A 26,303-nucleotide genomic window follows, 5' to 3' on the forward strand; every position below is an offset into this window, starting at 1 on the left:
AGACCCTTTTCCACAGTACTCCTTCCTAGACAGTCATTTCCCATTTTGTATGTGTGCAACTTCCTAAATGGAGTACTTTACATTTGTCCTTATTGAATTTCATCCTATTTACTCCAGACCATTTCTCCAGTTTGTCCAGATCATTCTGAATTTTAATCCTATCCTCCAAAGCACTTGTAACCTCTCCCAGCTTGGTATCGTCCGCAAACTTTATAAGTGTACTGTCTATACCATTATCTAAATCACTGACGAAGATATTGCACAGATCCAGACCCAGACCTGATCACTGTGCACTCGTTATGCCCTTCCAGCATGACTGTGAACCACAAATAACTACTTTCTGGGAACAGTTTTCCAACCAGTTTTGCACCCACCTTATAGTAGCTCCATCTAGGTTGTATTTCCCTAGTTTGTTTATGAGACTGTCATGTGAGACAGTATCAAAAGCCTAATTAAAGTCAAGATATACCACATCTACCACTTCCCCCCATTCACAAGGCTTGTTACTCTGTCAAAGAAAGCTATCAGGTTGGTTTGACATGATTTGTTCTTGACAAATCCATGCTGAATGTTACTTATCACCTTATTATCTTCTAGATCAGAGGTGGGCAAACTACGGCCTGTGGGCCACATCCGGTCTGCAGGACCCTCCTTCCCGGCCCCTCCCCAGCAGCCTCAGCTCACTGCACAGCCAGTGCGATGCTCTAGGCCGCGGGGCGGTGAGCTCTTGCCCGGCAGTGCAGCTGCAGAGCCAGCCTGACCCGGTGCTCTGTGCTGCGCGGCGGCATGGCTGGCTCCAGTGTTCTGGGTGGCGTGGCTGTATCGCCACCGCCACCGGTGCTCCAAGCAGCACGGTAAGGGGGCAGGGAGTGGGGATATTGGATAGAGGGCAGGGGAGTTCAGGGTTGTGGTCAGGGGGTGGGGGTGTGGATAAGGGTCAGGGCAGTCAGTGGGTGGAGAGCAGGGAGGTTGAATGGGGGGGCAGTCATGAAGGAGGGGGGGTTGAATGGGGAGGCCAGGGGGCAGTCAGGGGCAGGAGTTCCAGGAGCGTTCCGGGAGAAGGGGTGGTTGGATGGGGCAGGGGACCCAGGGGGCAGTCAGGAAGGAGAGGAGGGGTTGGATGGGGCGGCAAGGGCAGTCAGGGGTGGGAGATCTGGGATTGGTCAGGGGACAGGAAGGGGTGGATTTGGGCAGGTGCCCTGGGGGGCCATCAGAGGACAGGGAACAAGGGGGTTTGATAGGGCAGGAGTCCGGGGGGGCCATCAGGGGGCAAGTAGCAGGGGGGGTTGGATAGGGGGTGGGGGCTGGGCCACGCCTGGCTGTTTGGGGAGGCACAGCCTCCCCTAACCGGCCCTCCAGACAATTGCAGAAACCTCATGTGGCCCTCAGTTTGCCCACCCCTGTTCTAGATGTTTGCAAATTGATTGCTTAATTATTTGCTCCATTATCTTTCTGGTACAGAAGTTAAACTGACTGGTCTGTAATTCCATGGGTTGTCCTTATTTCCCTTTTTATAGATTGGCACTATATTTGCCCTTTTCCAGTCCTCTGGAATCTCTCCTGTCTTCCATGACTTTTCAAAGATATTTGCTAATGGCTCAGATATTTCCTCAGTCAGCTCCTTGTGTATTCTAGGATGCATTTCATTAGGCCCCAATGACTTGAAGACATCTCATTTGTCTAAGTAATTTTTAACTTGTTCTTTCCCTATTTTAGCCTCCGATTCTACATCATTTTCACTGACATTCACTATGTTAGACCTCCTACCACCCCCACCCTTCTTGGTAAAAACCAAAACAAAGAAGTCATTAAGCACCTCTGCCATTTCCACATTTTCTGTTATTATTTTTCCCCCTCATTGAGTAACGGGCCTACCCTGTCCTTGGTCTTCCTCTTGCTTCCAATGTATTTGTAAAATGTTTTCTTGTTACCCTTTATGTCTCTAACTAGTTTGATCTCTGAAAACATCCACTCAATGTGCAGCAGCAGTCAAAAAAGCGAACAGAATATTGGGAATCATTAAGAAAGGGATAGATAATAAGACAGAAAATATCATATTGCCTCTATATAAATCCATGGTATGCCCACATCTTGAATACTGCATGAAGATATAGTCACCACATCCCAAAAAAGACATATTGGAATTGGAAAAGGTTCAGAAAAGGGCAACAAAAATTAGGGGTATGAAACAGCTTCTGTATGAGGAGTGATTTATAAGATTGGGACTTTTCATCTTGGAAAAGAGATGACTAAGGGAGGATGTGATAGAGGTCTATAAAATCATGACTGGTGTGGAGAAAGTAAATAAAGAAGTGTTATTTACTCCTTCTCATAACACAAGAACTAGGGATCACCAAATGAAATTAATAAGCATCAGATTTAAAACAAACAAAAGGAAATATTTTTTCATACAATGCAGTTAACCTGTGGAGCAACTTTCCAGAGGATGTTATGAAGGCCAAAACTATAACAGAGTTCAAAAAAGAATTAGATAAGTTCACGGAAGATAGGTCCATCAGTGGCTATTATCATGGTGTCACTAATCTCTTTTTGCCAGAAACTGGGAATGGGCAACAGGGGATGGATCACTTGATGATTACCTGTTCTGTTCATTCCCTCTAGGGCACCTAGCATTGGCCACTGTCGAAAGACAGGATATTGGGCTAGATGGACCTTTGATCTGACCCAGTATGGCTGTTCTTATGTTCTTAATCCTTCTAAAATGCCTCCATCCCCACAAACATCCAGATGGCCTAACATACAGATATTTAGAGTAACAGAAGCAACATTATAAACTAATTGCTTTGCAAAAACTTTGAGATATTAGACTGTTTTTTGAGTTATGCGGCCATAAAAACAAAAACAAAAAAACCCCACCACACTTTACATTCACACAACTAGAAAAATAATTTATATCAAAAAAGAAAATAATTGCTTTTGGGCTCTTGAAACCTCCTAGGACAAATTTCAGCCCAGCATGAACTTTTACTGCAAAGTTATAAAATTTTGTAATAGAGGCTGATAATGGAAATAGTGATGGACAAATCTTTAGAGTTATGAATGGTGACACAATGGGACTTCTGTGCTCAGAAGTTCTGCACACAAAAGGCTGGCAGGATTGGAATCTATAAAATAGTATAACATTTTCTTTTTTCCTCATTCAGAACTGCAGCCTCTAGCACAAAGCTAATACTTGGATGTAATATTCCATTTTATAAAGAACATGAAGAACTGTAGTTTTCCATCTGTCCTTTTTGCTGGTGAAACAATTTTGAATGTAAAGAATCTTTCTTATTAGCCAGTATACATGTTTTCCATGAACACTGATGTTGCTGAACCATGCAATATTACCTTCAGAAACAGGAACTCATTGAAAATTAATTCAGTAGCAAATATTTCCTTAGAATACTTTTTATCCTCTGAATTTCGAGGTTAAAGAAGAACCTGGTCAATGAAGCAATTTCTCTCAAAAGAGAAACTGAAATCATGACTAAATATTGTTAATTTTGACTTCTACCTTTAAAGTGACATGTATGGCTGGGGAGGGAATACAGGAGTCAAAGATCTGTAAAAATGGCTGGTCACTTGTGAGTCATGGTGTCATTAAGCTGCCCAGGACGATAACTTACAGCAAGAGCCAAGACAGAATCCAGATACTGCTGCTTGAGCTAAAGGAGAATCTCTTTTAGTAATTAGCAATATAGAGTCTATGGCACCCAGCTGAGCAGTTCTGATTCCATCAAGTGGAGGATAACAGCATATATAAAACTGCCAACTCATTACAATATGATCAATTCAGCTCTTATTATGTTTTCTAAACAGAAAAGTTGGATATTGAGACCATCTTTGACTTACTTCCAGAACAGAATGTTTTTGGATAGGAACAGTCCAACACCCCCTGCCACCCTAAAATGTAGGGCATTACTACTGAAAGCTTCATCAAAATGTCAACTTCTGACATTTTTCAAACAGCTCTGCTATTGAGTGTCTGTTAACATTTTTATAACGCTCATAACTTAATATTTCTGCCATTTCTCATGGAATTTGATGGTACTATCTCATCTGTAAGCAGAGAAGGATTTGACCCTGAATTTGTGTATATGGGCTCCAATTCTGCAAGGTGCAAAGATCCTTCTATTTCACACTATGCACAACTCCCTTGACTTCAGCTGACTTCCAATGGCATTCAGCACCTGGCAGAATTGGGCCCCAAATGACGTGCTGGCTAGATAAGCACTACTGTTTGTTCACACACCCAGCCAGCCCTCAAAGAGCTATGGCCCCTCATTAGGAAAGGTGATGTGGCTCTGGAAGAAATTCTGAGAAAGGGTCCTGGGTGTCTTTGTCTTCCTCACTCAGAGCATAACAAACAGGTGAACTATATTTCTGCTCTCTCTGAGCGGTCATCTGCCAAGTTAAATACAATTCATAAAATTAACTGTATGCCAGTTCATTTCCAGGTGAAATTCAAGATACTAATTACAATCTATATAGCCCTGAATGGTTAAAGGTCCAGTTTTCTCTAAGAGCTGGTCTATACTCAGTTTTTGTACTGCTCTAACTATACCAGTTTCTAAACAGATAAAGCAGTAGAAGCAGTAGTAGAAAACTGGCATAGATGCAGTTTTACCAGTATAATTTATGCCAGTATAGCTTGTTCCAGTATACTTATAAGCAATAAAAAAAAACTGTTTAGACAAGCCTGAAGACAGTTTCCTTCTCCAGACCTTACACCTGGTTTTGCAGGAACATTTAAGCTATCTGCCCAAAAGCAGAACATATGAACTAGGCACAAGGTGGTTTTAGGGGTACACTGCTGATCCACTGGACCAGGAAATCCACCTGATCCCAAAGACAATGCTGTAGAAGGCAACTCTTTGTTCAGATTCTTTAGTAACAGTAAGCTTGGGAATTTCCCCTAGCAATTCTCCTGGCTGATATTCCTTGTTTCAGGGTAGTTGACTTATAGCCTTGGGGGAGGCAAGCATGCCTCCCGGCCTAAATTATATAAAGGGAACATAAATACCAGTGGGACACTTCTCAGAGCTTCCAGGGCTGTGAGTTATTACTTTCTTATCACCAAATGATGGGAGCAATGGTTAAGGAATCGGAAGGGGTAGTTCAAGATTGGAACACTAGCACATTGCCAGGAAACCAATCCACTTATGGTGCTAATCAGCAGCTGAGTTGGGATTATGGAGCTGGCTATGGCACTCAAAGCAGCATGAGTGGATACGGTAATCAGAGCGCAATGAACAGAAGCTACTACAGCAGTGGGAACCGTGCGTCCATGGGAGTGAATGGAATGGGCGGGATGTCCAACATGTCCAGCATGAGAAAGTCTTGCCTGTTCTAGCTGAGTGTTAGCTCTTTAACATAACCAGTCTGTCACAGACGTAAGCACTCTCCTCTGGGCTACACCAGCCCTATCTTTGCATTTCAGATATTTGCTCCCCAACCTCTAAGTCTCTTCAAAATGTCTTTCTGGTTATTGGATGTACATGGAAATCTTTAGATCCTGTTCCCAAAACAACAGGTCCAGTGTACTACAGGTTACCAGTTTTATCTTAGGCCACTGCTCCTGTGTTACGAACAATACTTGAGTTCAATTCAACAACAGAAGGAACCTTATTGAAGAAAAACTAGAGACTGAAACAAAAGATGATGTGAGATGGAAACAAATGGTTACATATAGACAAAATCATAACACGCATTTTTGAGCCTAAATTTAACTAAGAAATTATCCTCCTGTCTAACGAAGTTTAGCTCACCCAAGGTTCTTCTCAGTATTTTCAGCCAGCCTGGCTGCGATCGCTTTTTCATGAAGTAAACCCATTGTCAGTTTACTTCCTAGACAAAGGATGCCAGGGTGTCCAGAACTGACCTTTAGTGTGCACCTCAAAATAGGGTGTCTTCCCCACCCCAGGTGTTTACCTCTTCCTGTTAATTTCCTTTTGAAATCTCTGGAAGTTCTTCATTACCATTTGTCTTAGAATGCTAATAGACACATACTACACAATGGTCTATCATGGAGATAAGTGTCTCCCACCCTAGCTGGAGGAGTTGTCTCAAGAGAACGTCATTTGTAGTAGATATACACAACTCCTCACATTTTCTGTACTTATATCTCATAATGTTTATGATGATCATTCTGACACAGGCTTTTGGCAGAGATTTTACATGACCTGTTTTGGTGAACACATGGGATCCTATACCTCTGTGTGCATCTTTGACCTCTGCCAGATGGCAATAAGAGGTCCTTGGGTTACAGCCACAGTGATGGGTGCCTTTATAAATATGCTTAATATCATGGGACAAGGGCTTTTGTTTACTATATTTTACAGTGTGTAGCACAATTGGGCCCTGGTCCTTTTGACCTCTAGGTACTACTGCTCTATAAATGGTAAATAATAGGAGCAACTCATATCACATGAAAAACCATAAAGAAATTACTCTCTTGATCTCATGATAGATGACAATATTCTAGAGTATATTTGGGATACTTTGATAATCTTAACCCTCAGTTTCCTTGCCTTTGTGGATGATTATCATTGTTGCGCCTTTGGCTCAAGAATTTAGGAAGAGAAATTGACTATCAGAGTCAGCTATATTCTTTGATACAATTCTGTTTACAGAATGTATACAAAGTCCTCTTTCCCTGAACATAGTAGAAGGGAATAGTTGGCAGTTTCCTTGCTCATTTTCCAAGTCTGTACTTCCAGTCAGTTCTGTGACTCAAGGAGTTCTGCTTCCTCACATGGTCGTGACTGATTCTCTGCTGGCTTTCCCCTTGGTTTGTGTTTCTGTCTCTAACACACATACAGTTTGTGAAGCAATCCTCTAGTCCTTGCATTTGTAACTGCGGAACCCTCGGTCAACATGATTTCGCTTCTGATCAGATCTTGTCATGTGTCCCATTGCCTTGGGGGATGGCTTTTATAGCTATCTTACTACATGAAGGGGCTTAATTGCTCCTTCCATTTAGTCTGAAAGAAGGGTGCTTAGCACGCTGATTGGTTTTAACCAAGTCTGTGATTGTCTATAGACAAAGACCTGGTTGATGTCAGACAGGGACTGCTTCCAGCATGGCATCCCTATTTTCTCTTTGTGCATTCTCTCTCTCCCCTCCCCCGCCCCAATCCCTTTGCACACTGATTTTTATAGCCAATCATCCAGCCAGAAAGTCTTTTAGCCCTTCAGAGTGATAACTACACTAGTGATAAATTTGAACCTGAAATTCACCAAACCATTTCAGGACCAAGTTCACTTATAACAACAGAATAATCTGCTATTGTCATGTGACAAAACTGGCCTATAAAACAACTAGCTACATAATAAATAACTTTAATTAGGATTTTAATTTCTAAAACCTGGCTTAGAACCAAAGGGCACTCAGTGGAAACAGGAAGCAATGCTTGTAGGCAACAGGTGAAGAGCTGTATGTTCCCATTTAGTGATATAACAAGGTACTGGGATACTGGATATACATTTGATCAACAAATTAAATTTCAGTGTTCCCTTCCTGCAATCATTCAATCTGAAAAAAAAAATGAAATGAACAGATGCTGAGTCCTTGAGTTAAATTAATTCTGTTCAATGAATGTACTGTACTTAAATATGTGTCATTAAGCACCTTTAACAGCTTTTTAGCAGATGTTGAGTAGGAAAATAGATCAGTTGGAGGGAAAAACAAGACAAAAGTAAAATCAATGTGGTGTGTTTGGATCCATATACAGTAGACTTATATTTAAGCAAAAATGGCTTCATTTATCATTGCTGCAGGTGTGTCTCTGCACCATGACTGTGAGTCTCCCTGATTCTCAGTCTCGCATCAGAGATAACAAAAAAGAGGGTCTAGAAATCTAATCCTGCTCCTCTTAAAGTCAATAGCAAAACTCCCACTGATTTCAGTGGAAGCAGTATCTGGCCCTACATCCAGGGGCGGCTCTAGGCATTTTGCCGCCCCAAGCACGGCAGGCAGGCTGCCTTCGGCGGCTTGCCTGCGGGAGGTCCCCGGTCCCGCGAATTCGGTGGCATGCCTGCGGGAGGTCCGCCGAAGCCGCGGGACCAGCGGACCCTCCTCAGGCATGCCGCCGAAGGCAACCTGCCTGCCGCCCTTGCGTGGTTATGGCTTGCTGCCCCAGGCACGCGCTTGGCGTGCTGGTGCCTGGAGCCGCCCCTGCCTACATCTTCTATCCACCAGCAAATGAAAATGGCTGCAAGTCTGCACCCTAAAACCTCAGGCTGTTACTGTTCTGGGCTGAAACTCTTGTAGGAAGGGGATTGAAAATATCTTGGCAGGTGTAATGAAAGTTCTAGAGGACCTGAAGAGCTCTGTATAAAATCAAAAGCTTGTCTTTCTCTCTAACAGAAGTTGGTCCAATAAAAGATATTACCTCACACACTTTGTCTCTATAATATCTTGGGAACAACATGGCTACAACAACACTGCATATATCATAATCCTTACTCACACTAAGATTACTTATGTGAGTAAGGATTATTCAGGAAAAAGCAGCTTTCTTGCACACTGAAAATTGAAAGTTTAGATAAAAAATGAACAGTTTCCCCCCCCAATCTAAGACAGGTGAATGAATGCCCATAGACTGTATTTTTTGTTAATGGAACTAGTCAATGAAAGACAACATATGTGAGTACAAGGAGTATAGTTCAATGCTAACAATCAGTCTGTGGGGCCAAATCCTGCTTGGTTTACACAAATATTCCCACTGACTTCAATGCAAGCACCTGCGTGAGTAAGGTGAATAAGGTTTGGCCTCTGGTCAAAGGAGTGGCCTGTACAGGCATCTACAACTATCTCTATACAATATCCTATATAGATCACTGCTCAGTGATAATTACCAATTTTCTATATTTACAGAAACTGTCAATTCATAAAGATTGGCCTGCGTTGTTACCGACATAAGCACCAGTTTTCTATAAAATAGAGACATATGGTGCCATTTTTACAGCATTCAACTTAAATGTGAAAATCTAAATATGGGCTAGTAATAATTCAATCATCACTGAACCACTGTTTTCATATTTTTAATGAAAATACCTATATTATATTTAGCCATGAGTCTTTTGAGATATCTGACCCACAGATATGTAGAAAATATACATTAGATGCATTTCTTCTGTGGGAGTTTCTTTACTGATTTCTAAAGAGGACAGGCTATTTGTTTCTGTCTTCTGAACCAGGGGCATAAATAGGTCGGGCCCTACCGAATTTACAGCTATGAAAAATGCATCATGGACTGTGAAATCTAGTCTCCTCCCGTGAAATTTGGTCTTTTGTGTGCTTTTACCCTATACTATACAGATTTCATAGGGGAGACCAGCATTTCTCAAATTGGGGAACCTGACCCAAAAGGGAGTTAGAGGGTGGTCACAAGATTATTTTAGGGGGGGTCACAGTATTGCCACCCTTACTTCTGCACTGCCTTCAGAGCTGGGCTGCGGGAGAGCAGCGATTGTTGGCCGGGCGCCCAGCTCTGAAGGCAGTGTAGAAGTAAGCATGGCAATACCATACCATGCCACCCTTACTCTGTCCTGCTGCCTTCAGAACTGGGCAGCTGGATAGTGGTGGTGGCTGACTGAGGGCTCAGCTCTGCAGGCAACAGCACAGAAGTAACGGTGGCAATACCATACCATGCCATCCTTACTTCTGCGCTACTGCTGGCAGGAACTCTGCCTTCAGAGTTGGGCTCTCGGCCAGCAGCCACCGCTCTCCAGCTGCCCAGCTCTGAAAGTAGCACCACCGCCAGCAGCAGTGCAGAAGTAAGGGTTGCAGTACTGTAACCCCCTTTACAATAACCTTCCGACCCCCTGCCCCACCACTCCTTTTTGGGTCAAGACCCCTACAATTACAATACTCTGAAATTTCAGATTTAAATAGCTGAAATCATGAAATTTATTATTTTTAAAATCCCATGACTGTGATATTCACCAAAATGGACTGTGAATTTGACAGGGCCCTATAAATAGGTAATGGATGCACAGATAGGTGGATTTTCCTAGTCCAGGGTTTGTTTTTGTCTATGGCTCTATTTTCTCACTTTCACTTCTAGCTGGTTCAGTAACACAGAGCAGTTGCAAATGATAGGTACTGGAGGTTTTGAATCCACATGTGTATCTACTATTATAGAAAACTACAATATGAGTTACACAACACTGCTGCTCCCATGAGTAGAGGAGATGAGGATCCATCCAGTCCTTGGTTGAGGATGCAGAAAGTGGGAGTGCTGTCTCCATGCTGCTCTCTCCCTCCCATCATCAAGACCTACAGAACAGGTTCCATAGGTCTTGGGACCAATCTATTGAAGGAGTTAAGCCAGAGGCGTTAGACTCCCTCTCACATCAACCCACCTCTGTGTAGCTCTGTCAAATAAGTCAAACTTCCGTACCAGCATTCACTTACCTGTTTTTCCCAACACCCTGTGGACACCCTCCTTCTGCCCAGGAAAGTCAATCTACATTGCTGTGTCTAAGGAGGTCATGGTGCCTGGAAAATAAGAGATCTTGAGCACACAACATTTCCTGTTTAATCAGGAGAGTGCCAACCAATTTAGGGGACCTTCTGTCTGGCTTTCCTGATTCGTTAGTCTAGAATCACCTCACTTTGAAATCCACTCCTTTCATGACAGAGCAAAGGGAAATGATGTCACTTTATTGTTTTAGACTTTGAATTCTTGTGGGTGGACAACTGTTTATCCCTTTATTCACAGACTTGCTTCTCAATAGATTAAACGTAGAAAAAACAAAAGATCTGACTATCACTTCATGTTAAGTGGCTCATCTTAACTCTTTACTCAATCCTATGCTCCTCCAGGTTGTCGTCATTGGAAAATTAGTACATGTTAGAACATGACTTTGAGGAGACATATTGACTAACATGATGTTAAATACAACTTTGCAGTCAGTGTAGAAAGGGTCAAACTGTGTTTTAATATTGTCATCTGGGATAGTTATCAAAATAAATCTTACTTGTGACGAGTTCATTGAACAATTTCAGATTTTTCAAAGAAAGATACAATTCTCACTAAAATATATATACAAAAATTAAATTTTCTAATTAGCTAAAAATTGAGTTACCAATTTGCAAAAATTGGATGTATTTTTGGGGAAAAATCTTCATGAAACATGGTTTGTTTTTTTAAACCAATTCTACTCATGACTAACTGACACAATGTTGCATTGACACTACTTGCATCCGAAGAAGTGGGTATTCACCCACGAAAGCTCATGCTGCAAAACGTCTGTTAGTCTATAAGGTGCCACAGGATTCTTTGCTGCTGACACAATGTTAAACACAATGGCTCTTATATGGGGACTACTAAGTCTTGTTTTACATCATGTTGGCTGACATGACTCCTCAAGGACATGTTCCAACACAACTTTATTTTTTAGGGCAAGCAAGCCCTAAGTGGCACAGAAAATCTTCACCCTTTTTTTCAACTTTCAAATTCAGGTTTCCAATCTCACAAGAAGTAACTCAGCATTAAAGTGACAGAACCCTCTCCTTTCTGAAAGCTCATATCCCTAGTCACTGTTGTGATAGTTGGGCCTACAAATTTACTCTAATTGTGATCTCAACAGTAAAAAGTATGTGAAAGTTCATAGGTGCTGACTTTTATTTTTCCTCAGGGGTGCTCCACCCCCAGTCCACTCATGCCACTTCCTCCCCAAGGCCTTGCCCCGCCTCTTCCTGCCCCCACTCTGCCCCTTCCCAAGACCCCACCCTTGCTCCGCCTCTTCCCACCTCTGCTTCATCCTCTTCCTAAGGCCCTCACTCACTGCTTTCTAGCCTCCCCAAGACCCTCCCCCAGCGATCAACTGTGCCTGGTGGATGCTGAGCACCCAATTTTTTTTTCCATAGATGCTCCAGCTCCAAAGCACCCATGGAGTAGGCGCCTATGAAAGTTCATAAGATATAACTTAACCTATAATAACAAATGTTGATGGGAAAAGGTATGAAAGGGAAGCAGAAAGACTAAATTAGACCAAAAAGGTCTACTGATATAACTCAAGGACTGTGTTAAGATCAAGTTTGGTAAACAAGGAAAGTGTGGAACCAAAAATTAGTGAACTAAAATTGGTGTGTTGGAAACTATGCCTAACTGATGATGGACAAAACAATGAGGGGATAGACTTTTTTGTCCACCATTCCCTTTGTGAGTCCTTCAAGAAAGAGACTTTGAAGAGAGAGCATGCCTACTGGAGTAAACCTCACCATCATGGCTGCAATCCACACCATCTCTTGGGACCCCGGACCTTCTTCATCCTTGTCCTGAGAAATGTCCTCACCAGATCAGGCCAGAGACGGGGACCCAGATGACATCGCCACCTCTACCAGCTCCAGCTGAATCCCAAACACCACCTGGGATGAAAGAAGATCGAACTTTAGCAGCTGCAGCAAAAACAGATGCAGCCCATCTCAACTAACTTCTTTTCTCCAAATGGACAGTTATTACCCTCTAAGAGACTTTCAACCAAAGGGATTTTTCCTTTTAAAAACAATCTCCAGCTAAACGGAAAGATAAGAAAGGATGTTATTAAAATAAAAGCCTTAATACTTTACATTTCAAATGCTTTAACTGTTTTCCTTTATCTTTAATAAAATGTTTAAATGATTTTTAATGATGTTTGCCATGGTATTATGTGGGCTGAGGTCTCTATACAAAACACTGGACTTTGTCCAACATTAAACAATGTTAAACAATGACTGGGTTATATTAACACCTTTGGCCCATTCATTCCATCTGAATTAATACAACACAATTTCTCTGTCGCAATCACTTAAGTGGGCACTGTGGCAGAAGTAAGCTCCTGACAGACCAGGACACACAACTCAAAGTGGCACCAGACCTTGCTAGAACAATAGGGGAGGCTCATGCTGCCTCTCCTCTTTCACTGCCCCAACGATGAGTTCCCCTGGCAGGATCTGATTCTGCAAACAGCTGAGTACCTCTTGGAATGTATCCTTGTTCCTTACCAGTGAATTCCTACTCATGTAAAACTCTCATTGGAGTAAATGGATGTTTTAAGGAACTTTGACCATGCACAGTGCTAATCACATCTCAGTCAGGGGGCCAAATACCTCCAAGGAGGTGGTCAGCACCTTGCAGGGTTTTGGGCTCAAAGCTTCCATTCTCTTTAATAAGAATGGCATGAATGTAAGAAATTGCAAGGCCTTCAAGATTATAAATTCACTCACATGGAGGACTTTTTTTTTTTTGGTAGTTAAAAACTGTCCCAACTATATGGGATATGGTGAAGTTAACCATTTTTGAACATACACCTGAGAATATTTATAAACAAGACATCTAAAAAGCATTTTTAAGAGTGAATTGTGAGTCTGATCCTGCAATCCTTTACTCAAGTGCATAAATAAATGGGATCACTCAGGTAAATATGGGCAAGGGTTTGCAGGTTCAAGACCTTATTGCTGATGAAAGGTGCTAGAGTGAGATCCCTGGGGACTGAAGCTCTGTATTTAGAACAGAATGGAACACAGGGTGACAGCTGAAGTGAAAGTTCCTTTCCTTTCCCATGATAAAATACCTGACCACTTGTAAGGATGAAAGGATAGTTCAAGCCTTTTGAAATCTTAATCTCCCTTTTGAGATGGCAAAAAGGGTGGTGGTAGCAGTGGTTGACTGCAATATGAATACTTTTGGGAACTGGCCTGAGCTCACCAAACTCATTTTATACAGGCCACTGAATGGCCAATGATTGGGAACTATATTTGGCCATTGCTAACCTGGGCTGGGCTTTAAGGCTCTATAGCACATTATCAAATCCCTAAAACATCCAATCCCCCCTGTGAAAAGACATTTTTGAAAACTTTCTATTGAGAAGTTCTAAAAGTGAGACTTTTTCCTTGGTAAAATTTTATGCCTTTGTGGGCTACATTTCACTACTGCATTTAAAATAAATAAATAAAGACCAGTATTATGCTGCCCTGGATAGCTTAACAGATACTTATTCCCTTTATACAATTTACTTCTGACACCACTGCTTTATTTACAGTGAAAGAGGCAACCAGGCAAGGCCTGAATGAGTCAACAAACACTTAATGAATTTGCTCTTCTAGCAGAGATGGCCTCTTTTCTAGCCATTGTCAACAATAAAATGAAAGCTGCTTGTATGTCATCAATAAAATACACAGCTCTCTTTAAATTAAAAGAGTGGCAGAGTGGCTGATGCTGTGGTATGATTATTTTCACAAAATCTAGAACAGGGGTCGGCAACCTTTCAGAAGTGGTGTGCCCAGTCTTCATTTATTCACTTTAATTTAAGGTTTCGCGTGCTGGTAATACATTTTAATGTTTTTTAGATGGTCTCTCTCGATAAGTCTATATATGATATAACTAAACTATTGTTGTATTGTGAAATAAACAAGGTTTTCAAAATGTTTAAGAAGCTTCATTTAAAATTAAATTAAAATGTTGATCTTACGCCACCGGCCCGCTCAGCCTGCTGTTGGTCTGGGGTTCTGTTCACCTAGGTCGGCAGTGGGCTGAGCGGGGCCTGCAGCCGGGACCCCAGCTGGCAAGGGTCCGGCAGCCAGAACCCCAGACCAGCAGTGGGCTGTGTGGGGCTGGCAGTCGGGACCCCAGACCGGCAGTGGGCTGAGCGGCTCATCCCACTGCCACTCAGGGGTTCCATCCACTGGCTCCTGCCAGCCGGGATCCCGGCTGCCGGACCCGCTCAGCCTGCTGCCAGTCTGGGGTCCTGGCCCTGCCCACATACAGTGGGTACCTACCTTCTCCCTGGTTCTGGCCCGTTCTCTTCCTCTCTCTGCACTGAGCTGAGGGTGGCAGTGCACTGAGCACAGGGCTGGGGGTGAAGGGTCTGGTCAGGAGCTAGAATGAGGGAAGGGGCTCAGGGTTGGGGCAGGAGGTTTGGGTGTGGGGCACTTACCTGGGCAGCTCCCATTTGGTGCGAGGGGTGCAGGTGGGAATGTGTGTGTGGGGGGGTGCAGGAGCTCCTGTTTGGTGCTCAGAGTGGGGGTGAGGATGTGGGGAGTGCAAGAGTCAGGATGTGGGGGGTGCATGGGGTGTGGTGGGGCTGGATATGTGGGTGGGTGCAAGAGACAGGGCAGAGGGCTGGGGGCATGTGAGGAGGTGCAGATATCAGGGTGGGGGAGGGCTGGGTATGTGTGTGGGTGCCAGAGTCAGGGCTGGGGTCGTGGGGTGTGTGTGTGAAGGAGTCAAGCAGAGGGCTGGGTGTATATGAGGGGGGTACAGGGCTCAGGGCAGGGGCTGGGGAGTGTGCTGGCACAGGGCTCAGGGCAGAGGGCTGGGTGTGTGAGGCGGGGGTCAGGGCAGGGGGCTGGAGGGGATATGCCCCTATTCCACCCCCCCAAGGCCCTGTCCCCGCTTCTTCTCTGCCTTCGCCAGGAGCAGCGAGCACGCTGACTCTGCTCCTTCCCAACCCCCTCCCTCGCAAGGGCCATCAGCTGATCGGCTGGCAGGGAGGGAGGGACGGAGAGGCAGAGGAGGGGCAGGAACCCAGCACACTGTGGGAAGAGGCAGGGGAGCTGGCAGGATCAAGCTTCTGCCCCTTGCCCCCTGCCCTCTTGGGGCGGGGCGGGGGAGCGGAGGGCGGAGAAGAGCGGGTTGGGCTGGGCCAGACCGGGCCGGGCTGGGCAGGATTTTTAATGGCACTTTGCTGCCTGCCAGGACTCCGGCAGGCAGCAGCGTACCATTAAAAATTGGCTCATGTGCCGTCTTTGGCACGCGTGCCATAGGTTGCCGATCCCTGATCTAGAATATATGGTATGACACTTTAGGGTTCATACCACACCAGTAAGGGGTTGTGTCATCACCTGCCCTGCAACTCTGGGTGTCTATGTTATGCCGCTGTGGCCTACAGCCCAGACACGAACAGCCAGACTACAAACATACAGGTCACACCCTGACTTCCACAGCTCAGTTATTTTATGCAGGGTGACACCAACACCTCCCCAGTTCCAAATTTACCCCAAAATGCCTGCCCTGCAGATCTCAGCACTCTCACTGAACACTTATAGAAGTTATTAAGTTTGTTGCTCCTTTAAAGAGACAATCAGGGCCGACTTTAGGCCGATTCCCCAGAATCGGGCCCCGCACCTAAGAGGGCCCCGAGCCTTAGGCGCCTTTTTAATTTAAAATTTATTTTTTACATACCCGGTGGGGGGTCCTTTACTCGTCCGGGTCTTGGGTGGCATTTCAGTGACGGGGGGTCCAGAGCGAGTGAAGGACCCCCCGCCGCTGAAGTGCCGCTGAAGACCTGGACCGCCACCGGATATTGTTATGATATGAATATGGCATAACTAAAATGTTTTATGCAAGGTGGATCATGTAAGGTATCATTGGAAAGGTTATGTTTTACTGAATATGATTATCCTATTTGTATAAGTGTATCATTTCTGTATCTGAAGTTAGGAATATTGACTATGTAACAATTACAACTGCAGTTACACCGGGGAAACACCCATCAGACAGTATGTTATCAGCCTTGATGAGCCATTAGCAAAGATGATGGGTCTTTGAAGATACTGATCTCTCATACTCCTGGAATTCCTTCCTGTGGACATTACAAATAAACCTTGTCTCATGATTGCTTTAACACTGCACGGTCTGATGGTGTCACCTGGTACGGAGTACCACCTTGGACACTGGACACAAAGGATTCTTGCCTTATGTAAATTCTACTTAAAGCTGGGAAAGGAGTCAATCAGCACTCTTTTCCACTGCCTCCCCACCCAAGAAGGAAGACTGCTGAAAACACCTGAAGAAACAAAGAAGCTAAGCTGGGGAAAAGCAAGGGCTGAGTCCAGGCTGAGATAGGGGTCTAGCCTGTCAAGAGAAATAACTGGAACTCTGAGCTGCAGAAACTCTGCACCCTGCCTAGAACAACATTTAGGGTGAGAAATTACTATTTGTACTGTTTCTTTAGTGTATTAAGCTTAGTTTGCGTGTTTTGTTTTATTTGCTCAGTAATCTGCTTTGTTCTGCTTGTTATCCCTTATAATCACTTAAAATTTACCTTTTGTAGTTAATAAACTTATTTTTTGTTTATTCCAAAACTCAGTTTGTGCAATTCATATTGGGGAGAGAGGAGGGAATGCTGTGCATATCTCCCTCCACATTGAGGAAGGGGGCAATTTTTATGAGCTTGCACTATACAGCTCTCTCTATACAGCAAAAGACAATATTATGTTGGGTTTACATGTGAGTGCTGGGTAAATCCCCAGGCTGAATCCTCCCACAAAGAGGTGATTTTAGTCTATATCTGCAGCTGGGTGTGGCCTTACCTGTGTGTGTGCTAGAGAAGGCTTAAAGGCCTGGCACAGCAAGAACAGGGTGAGGAAGAACAGGCTGGTGGAATGGGTGGGCTCAGTGGGACTCCAGTATATCAGGTGGCATCCTGGACGGAGTCGTCCAACACGTCACAACGAGGGGAAACCAGATTTCATGATGCATTCTTCATGGCCATGAATTTGATAGGGCCCTCATTTATAGTAAAAGTAAAACAAGTTTACTTAAAAGGGACAGGGTTGAGTGATACCAAGTATAAAGAATGAAGATAGAAAGTGTTACAAGCAAACAAAAGTAAAAAATATGCGTCTAAGATTAAAAATTATTTTCAGCAACTCACAATCTTTGCCTATGCATGTTTCTTAACTAACCTCAGTTCCCAGAAACTTCAACACCCCCTTTATTGAAGAATCCCATGTTCTGTAATTTCAAGTGCTCTCTAGGCCCTTGAATCCCTCAAGTGATGGTTACCAAAATGGCTTTCTGTTTCTGCTTATATCTCCCAACGATCATCGACTCCCGTTACAAGAGGCAGGAAGGCTTCCTGCTGTTCTTCTCTTCTAGTTGACTTCCCATCCTCCTACTGATTTGTATGTAAATGGGGCTCCCATTGTTTTGATTCCATAATGCTCAATTTACATTGGAGACAGGTAGATAGCTGCTTTCCCTCCTGTCTGGGAGAAAACCTGTTTCTCCCTATGATGGGTCACAGACTTTAAAGCATAATATGAACTGAGTATCCATATTTCCTCCTATAATGTTAATGCACACATTTAACAATATTAATCACCAGTGTGTCACAGGCTTTCAGAAAAGACCTTACTTGATACCCTTTTATAATATGATATACAATCAATTGATTTAATTGCTTTTCATTTAAGGTTCATACCCTCCTTGTCTTTATAGAACCACAAACCTTTGAAATGTATTCTCAGATAAAGTTCCTTTTCTCCTGCTGGGATCTAGATGCTATGCTGTCCTCCTCTCTGATTGTTAGCTTGATAGTTTTGTTTATCTTATATGTAAATGTACCTTCACTGTCTCTGCATGATGACAAGGCTGGTCAGACAAGCAAATACACATGTACTTTATGTACTTCAATATTATGTACTGAATATGTCTGCTACCCCTATGCCTTTATATAAGGCATACCGTGCTTATGCATTGCTTGCCAAACAGATTTTAAGAACATAATTCTAGCACATATTTATAACTTTTTGTACACAGCTTGTACATACACCATACAAAATATTAATGATCAGTGAGTTATTAGTTCTCCAATTATATGTTTTGCGCCACCTTTTGGGTATATATCATGACAATCATGTGTTAGGGGTAGTGAGTATTTCAGGCCTGACAAGAGTTGCTGACACAGAACAGTTAACTACCAATGGGCCTCTGGGTCACAGATGGGCAGAGCCATGTATCTTGTGTTTCCTTTCCCTTTCAATGCCAGCGATAAAATACTCCCTGCTCTTTTCCATTTTAGTTATGGTAACTGGTCTAACCTGTTTTTGAATATGTCTTTATAGTATTTACATGGGTTTACACTCTCCACTCAGTGCTCAGATTTTGTAACTGTTCGCTTTTTATTTTTTTCACCAAAGCCTGTCTTTTTTCCAGAGAAGTGAAATAAATTTATAATTAATAGCTGAATAAAATTCATTATAGGATTAAGGTAATCACAGAAAATGGAAAAATAGAGGAAGAAAACTAAGTTATATAAAGGATCTGGGTTGCATTGTTATATTTTAGTTCAGAACCCAATGGAACGTTCCCAGAGCTCATTTAAATTTTGTGCTAGTGGATCTCATGGAAAAAGAGAACTGTATCAGTGCATTTGCAGCCACTTCAATCGGCTGAAATGTGTATGGAAACTCCTGCCTCTTAAAACACACACACAGGCTGTAAATATATCTGCTACCCCTATTATGCCTCAACTGTCTGGGGAGTTCCTTGAAGGCAGGATTTGCAACTCCCTTACACCTTGTTTGATCATTTACACATGTGTAAAGCGATGCTACAAAATCAGTATGGTATTTACCATTCCTTTAGGACAGGTGCAAGTGACTACAGGTGTGAGGAAATAGAGAACCAGGTTCTGACTTCTGAGGCTTAATATTGAAGTACGTAAACTTTATTCATTATGTGTGCTCTGTATGCTTTGTCACCCAGGAATTCCTGAAGTCTGCCCCTGGCTAAAACCTGGGATGCGTTCTCTTGGGTAACCTCTCTTTTTTTTTTGGTTCTCCTCATCCTTCTCAGAAATCTGTGGAGATTGTCCTCAGGACATTACACCTCCGATGTGCTTGAAGGAAAAAAGTATATTCTTCAGCCTTTGCATATATAAATGTAAATCTTCAGTTCACCTTTCCTGCCTATGGAAGGAAAGCCCAGAGACCGACTCCTGAAAGACAATGTAAGAATGAAAGAGTGTGGGGAAACAAGGTGGGTGAGGTAATATTTCTTATTGCACTAACTTCAGTTGGTGAGAGAGACAAGTTTTGGAGCTTTTACATGTGTGGGGGAACTCATCTAGTGTTGCAGTGCAGATTTGGACTGAGAAGAGCTCAAAGGCATTTTTAAAAAGTGGTAATGACTGCATGGAACAAGCCTAATCAACCCTCTGAATTGTTTCCTTGCTTGCAAAATTGCATTTTCTTGAGCCTTCCATTTTATTTAATCTTTTGTATCATTCACTACTTGAAGCGTTAAGCAGTAGGATTCTTTTTTGAATTCCAGGTGAGGTGCCAATGCAGTGTCAGACAATTCAGGGAAATGTATGCTGAAGTACAGCTTCTGCTCTCGGAATACAGTTTCTGGGGGCATCCCTGGTCATCTCCCACTAGCACATTTTCCTTCCAGTGGGCAGGATAGATGAGGAATTCAGATTTCCCCTTCAAAATGTGGGGTTATTTTTTAAATGGAAGAGGGATGATAAGTGGCTCTTTAGATTTCATGTACTTGTTTAATGTGTTGCAGCACAGTAACACTGAGTTTCTCTTGGAACCATTGGAACTACTAACTCAGGAAATGAAAAGTGCTGTTCAACAACAAATGAGAATTCTTAACCTAATAGTCACAGGCTCATTTAATAAAAAATGATGTCGGCATGCGATTAGCTTAAATATGCACTGAAGACAAGAAAAGCTCATATTTATTATGGCTATTGATTCCTCTCCCCTAGCCCCCCAACAGCTTGAATTCTATGCTACATTTCTCTTTAGAACAGGGAAGAAATGAGATGCCAGCTTGAAAATGCTCAAGAAACACAAACAGAAATTCTGGGACATGAAATGAATGGTATGTAAGAAAAAAACAGAAGTCTTTCTTTTAAAAGGCAACAGGCGAAACTAGAACCCAGCTGGTAAAATAGTTGTTTTTCATGTAATAAATTTCAAATAAGGGAGAAGTATAATTTTGTTACATATATATTGATGTTGTGGAAACACTTCTGAATCAATTTGATTTGTAAACAATTCTTCAGCATTTATTGATTCTGAGATAAGTTGCTAGAAGTCTTTGTTTTATATTAGCTTTTCTAGGCTATATTGTAGACTTTTCTGAATGCTTTTCACCGGTGAGTGGGATTATCAAAAACAGCACAAGAAGTTTCATATGCCACCAAATTTTGATTAATATGTTTGAGAGAAGCAAAGGAGATTATCAGTATAACCAAAAGGCAGATTGTGTCCTGAATAGTGTCCTATAGCTAAACAAACAAGCAAACACACAAACCCAACATCAGGGAAAAAACAAATGAGAAAAACTAACGTGATCCAGTGAATAAGTATGAGTATAGCTACCCAATGAGAGTATTTATGTTTAATAATCACAATGGTCATTGCAGTCACTCTCTCTGTATACCAAACATGAGATATGGAACTAAGACCCCAAACAAGAGACGTGGAAAAAAAACAGCACAGAATGCGTTATTAGATAACATTAATTTAATTACTTTAAGTAGAAACTATAATCCAGTGGGACAAAGAACCAGGAAGCTCTAATTAAGTCCTGACTCTGCTGCTGCCTGAGCTTGACCAAATCACTTAGACAAAACTATGACCAGTTGTCTGTAAATGAGTATAACAATAATTGGCATAATAGTTATAAAAATGGGTGCAACAAAGACAGTATTTGAAATGTTTGCAAAGTTGTTGGGGAATCATCATATGAAAGCTGCAAAGTATAATTGCTTTAGGATAAACAGAATTATTGATTAGATCAGTTTTGAGATTCAACATTTTGATGGAAATAAAGAGAACACCAACTTTCATTGGAAAGTACTATTAATTGTATCCAAATCAAGGGACAGTTGAAGTGTAACAATAACTATTTCAAAGGAAATGCTGGATTTAAACGCTTCAGAGGAGTAGCATACATACGGTTTGTGTACACAAATGCACACAGGGTGACCAGATGTCCCGATTTTATAGGGACAGTTCTGATATTTGGTGCTTTTTTTATATGGGCTCCTATTACCCCCCCACCCCATCCCGATTTTTCACACTTGCTATCTGGTCACCCTAAATGCACATATGGTACAGATGCACAAACTCAGACACATCTAGGCATACAAGCTCACAGCTACCCATGCATTAACACAAAAGAATATACACTCAGTCACATACACTGACCCATGTTGATGCACAGCTTCACCCCTCAACCACAATTGTCACGCACAGATACATATTCCAATGCATCTGTGTACAGGTGCACATTGTCTAATGCACAAGCATGCACACACTCACTGTCCTGCTGCCACACTTCTACACCCACCTGTGCTGCTCTGCGACTCACTTATATACAGAAACACCCTCACATAGACTCCCATCCACCCACCTAGCTACAGGCCCCTTCATACTTATGCCCACACCACACACCCCCATCCCCGGGGCAGATTCCTACACAGAAACACCCGCCCCCCGTCATAGCCTCTTGCTCTGCCATTGCCTATGCTAATACACTTACCCTCAACACACAATGCACTTCCTGCCCCCAGCCCCAGCACACCCCAGTACCAATGCCCCCCCGCCCCCAATGCCCCCCAAGCAGACGGACTCCGTCCTCGCTTGTCCTTTTGGGGCCAGAACCACGAGGGAAACTTTTAACCCCTCCTCCCCCGATGCGCAGCGGGACACGGCGCTGGTGCAGCGTCCGCCCGGGCAGGGCCATCCGTGCGCTGGCGCCGCTCGCGTCCCCACACGGGCAACCCAGGCGGGCTCCGGGCCCGGCGGCTCTTTAACCCCTGCCCTGCCGCGCCCCGCGCCGGGCAGCTCCGGGGAGGGCCGCGGCGGCGGCGGGGCCCGAGGCGGGGAGGGGGGGCAGAGCGAGCCGCTCCCTCCCGGCCCGGCCCAGGCGGCAGGAGGAGCAGGGCGCGGAGCGCAGACATGGCGGCCAACATGTACCGAGTGGGAGGTATGTGGGGTCCGGGGAGCGCCGGCCCTGGCGCCCGGGCTCTGCCCCCCGGGCCGGGCGTGCGCTGTGCGCAGCGTGCTGGGGAGGAGGGAGCCTGGCGCACACCCCAGCCCCCCACGCCCAGCCCAGGCAGCAGGCGCCCCACGCCCCCGGGGGGCCCCTAGTGGGGCCTGGGGAGGGGAAGGAGTCAGCCCCCCCCGCGCCCCGGAGACGAGGGAGCCCAGCCCTCTGCCTGCGCAGGGGGAATGGGCTCAGCCCCCCAGAGCAGGGCAGGGGCGGCAGCACCCCCGCGAGGGAAGGTGGGGAGCATCGTCTGCCCCCCCGGGGGGAAGAGGAGCCGCAGGCCCCTTCAGTGGGGGAGGGAAAGGGGCAGGGCAGGGCAGTGCCCCCAAAGGTCAATGGGAGCGGGCTCAGTAGGCTGCCCAAGCTATTGTCTGCAACCAGCCACCACCAGGGGATGCAACAGGGGCAGCATCTCCCTGAAGAAATGGGGACCTGGTCTCCCAGGAGGACAGGGAAGGAGGCCACTTCTCCCGCCCCAGGATGTGCTAAAGTTATCCAGTAACAGCCCTCCAGGGGAGTAGTCTTCCCCGCCAGGAAGGAGGAAAGGGCCAGGCCTGATGGGAGTGGGCAACCTGTGTCCATCCAGAGGTTTCTGCGGCACAGAAACATCTCGCCTTGTTTATTATTGCCTAGTGTCTTTGGCTACCTGTAAGGAAAAGTTTCCACACACCCTCTCCCCATTCCGCCCCGCCCCACAAGCTAAGTAATAAGTCAAGTTGGGTTGTTGTTATCTTGCCACCCATCAGCTTGGCTCCTGTGGGAACCACTGTGTTGGGTGCAGGGTGCATTGGCACAAAGGAAATGGACGCCAGTTAAAGACTAAAGGAGGCTGTGGAAAAACAATAACAATTTTCCACTCCCTCACAATAAAATGCCCCGTGCAATGTTTACAATCATGTGATTGGTGCCAAAGGAAAAGCTGAAGTTAGCTTTTCCAGACCATCTCACTGTTCAGTAGCATTCCTCTCCCAGTCACTCCCCAAACCAGCACCCTATAATGCATATCAGGGAAGAGACAAAGGACAAAGACTGGACAGGGCCCATGAGTGTCCTGGTTTGGTCAAATCACATGCTAATGAGGTCTGAATTAAAGATAGTAAAAGTGATGAAGGTGAAATCAATTCCATCCTGTCTGTCCCTCCCAAAAGGTCAACTGCACAAATACAGTGTGGGAAATGACTGCTTAGGAAGGAGTATGGCAGAAAAGGATCGAGGGGTTATAGTGGATAACAAACTAAATATGAGTCAACAATGTGGTACAGTTGAAAAAAAAAAAGCAAATATTGTTATGGGATGTGTTAGCAGGAGTGTTATCGGTGAGACACGAGAAGTAATTTTTCTCCTCTACTGAGCACTGATAAGCAGGGTGATCATATTTTCCCAAAGGGAAAACGGGACACACCCAGGGCCAGCCCGAAGCATAGCGCCCCCCTCCCTCCCCCGAGCCCAGCCTGCGTCTCTCCCACGCGGGGCTGGACTGAGTTCCCTCTCCCCTCCCAGCACAGCCCGCTCACAAGCACCCTTCACCCCCTTCTCCCCATGCATGGGATTGTTCCTCTGAGCCCCGCTGCCCACCCATGGAGCTGCCTGAGGCCTCCCCCTGCACACGGGGCAGGATGGCTGGCCCGAGCTGATCTCCTTAGCCATCACTCCAGCACAGGGCTGCAGTTGCCACTGCCTCCCCCCCCCCCCGCATGTTCCTCCACACCCCATTAGGGGTCCTACCCCACTTTTTTGGCAAAACTGCATTTTTCCTGTTTGCTCTTGCTAACAGATGATCAAGAGCAAATGGGACAAATGCCCAGTTTTGTCAAAACAGTCGGGATGGCTGAGACAGGGCCTAAAAAAGGGACTGTCCCGGCCAAAATGGGACGTATGGTCACCCTTCTGTTAAGGCGTCAACTGGAATACTGTTTCTAGATCTGGGCACCACACTTTGGGAAAGATGTGGATGAACTGCACAAAGACCAGAGGAGAGCACCAAAAATGATTAAAGGTCTAGAAAACATGAGCTATCAGGAAAGATTGAAAAAAACGGATGTTTTTAGTCTGAAGAAGGCTGGGGGAGGCATGTGTAAAAAGTTGTTATAAAGAGGATGATGATACATTTTTCTCATTATGCACTGAGGACAGGACAAGAAGTAATGGGCTTAAATTACAGCAAAGGAGATTTAGAAATTGAGGGAGCTTGTGGAATCTCAATCATTTGAGGTTTTTAAGATCAGGGTTAGTCAAACATCTGTCAGGGATGGGCTAGATAATATTTAGTCCTGCCTCAGTGCAGATGACTGGCCGGGATGACCTACTGAGATCTCTTCCAATCTTACATTTCTATGATTCTGTGATGTAGTTATAGCAACAAGCCCTCTTTCTCCAAGAGGGAATTTAGGTCGTGAGCCTGTGCACCCTTACTCATGTGAGTAATCCTTACAAGAAAAGTCCTAGTGAAGTCTGGGCAAGGATTCGCATAGTCTCGCCCTTGCTGCTTAGATTTTGGATTCTCAAACTGAGAATTCTTAGGGGAACATGAAAAATTTTCAGGAGGTAGCAACCATCCTCTCATTATAACTAAATGAGAAGGGGTCCTGGAATGTTTTTCTGGTGAAACATGGCATCACAGTATGAGAAAGGTTGAAAACCACTAGCTTAGACCTGCTAAACCATCCCCTCTCCCACTACATGTAACACACAATGATTACATATATATTTTTGATGAATTAACCATACATTCCTTTTCTAACTCCCATCCTCCTTCCCATTTTTTTCCCTTTATTGAAGCTGGTATTGGAGATGTAAGATTATTGGGCAGGTAAACCTCTGTATGTTCACTGTTTTCCCATGTGTTAATTCTAACATGTTTCCATAGTGGTAAATTCATACATTAGTGCAGGATGCAAATAAGATTCATTCAGATATAAATGCCAAGTATTATTTGAATTTTGTGGAACATCTTCTGTGAGACTCTCCAAGAAAAATAGGTTTTGAGAGACTGGATTGAGGGAAAAATGTTATTTTTGTTCATCGTTATGGGTGATATATAAACTTTTGGCCATGTGAAGCTGAAGAGTCTTCCTTGTCCCTTTTGAAAATATTTTTGTAGCTATGAAACTAGTTGTCATATTCAAGTAGAGAAGAATCTCACTAATGAACGTTAGTGACTGGGAGATTTATTGCCAATTACTGTGTTTTGCAAATTATTTACTGAACTGGGATGTCAGCAAAAGCAAGTATGATGCATCACAAAAGTACTTTGTTCGTTTATCTGGACTACTGTACTTATTAATACTTCCAAATTTGCTAGTAAATGTACAGTAGCATATTTTCTAAAAATAACAATGTCTCAGTAATACCAAACCTCACTGTACATTACACCGAGGGTAAATCGTTTGCTGAGAGGTTGTGGGAGACTGCCAGTTTTTAAAGCGGATTTATAAAGTACGTGGATTAGTGAAGTGCATTGTAGGCTTTGATCCTACAAAGATTTATGCACATACTTAATTTTACAGTCATTGG

The 26,303-nt window shown here is 44.0% G+C and overlaps 1 protein-coding gene across 4 annotated transcripts in view; it reads left to right on the forward strand.

The window, feature by feature from the left end:
• Window positions 1–22,463: 22,463 nt before the first annotated feature.
• MTA3 (metastasis associated 1 family member 3) overlaps window positions 22,464–26,303 on the forward strand; it is a 228,903-nt gene continuing 225,063 nt past the window's right edge. The window contains exon 1 of one of the 4 annotated variants that reach the window (XM_045011460.1): window positions 22,464–22,727. In XM_045011460.1, the coding sequence (XP_044867395.1) occupies window positions 22,700–22,727 (28 nt within the window). In that variant the 5' untranslated portion in view covers window positions 22,464–22,699. Of the gene's footprint in view, window positions 22,728–25,581; window positions 25,600–26,303 lie in introns of those variants that run through there. The other 3 variants (XM_045011463.1, XM_045011461.1, XM_045011462.1) reach the window with 3 other exon arrangements.

This window comes from Mauremys mutica, chromosome 3 (genome assembly GCF_020497125.1).
Source record: "Mauremys mutica isolate MM-2020 ecotype Southern chromosome 3, ASM2049712v1, whole genome shotgun sequence".
In the NCBI taxonomy this organism is placed as follows: Eukaryota; Metazoa; Chordata; order Testudines; family Geoemydidae; genus Mauremys; species Mauremys mutica.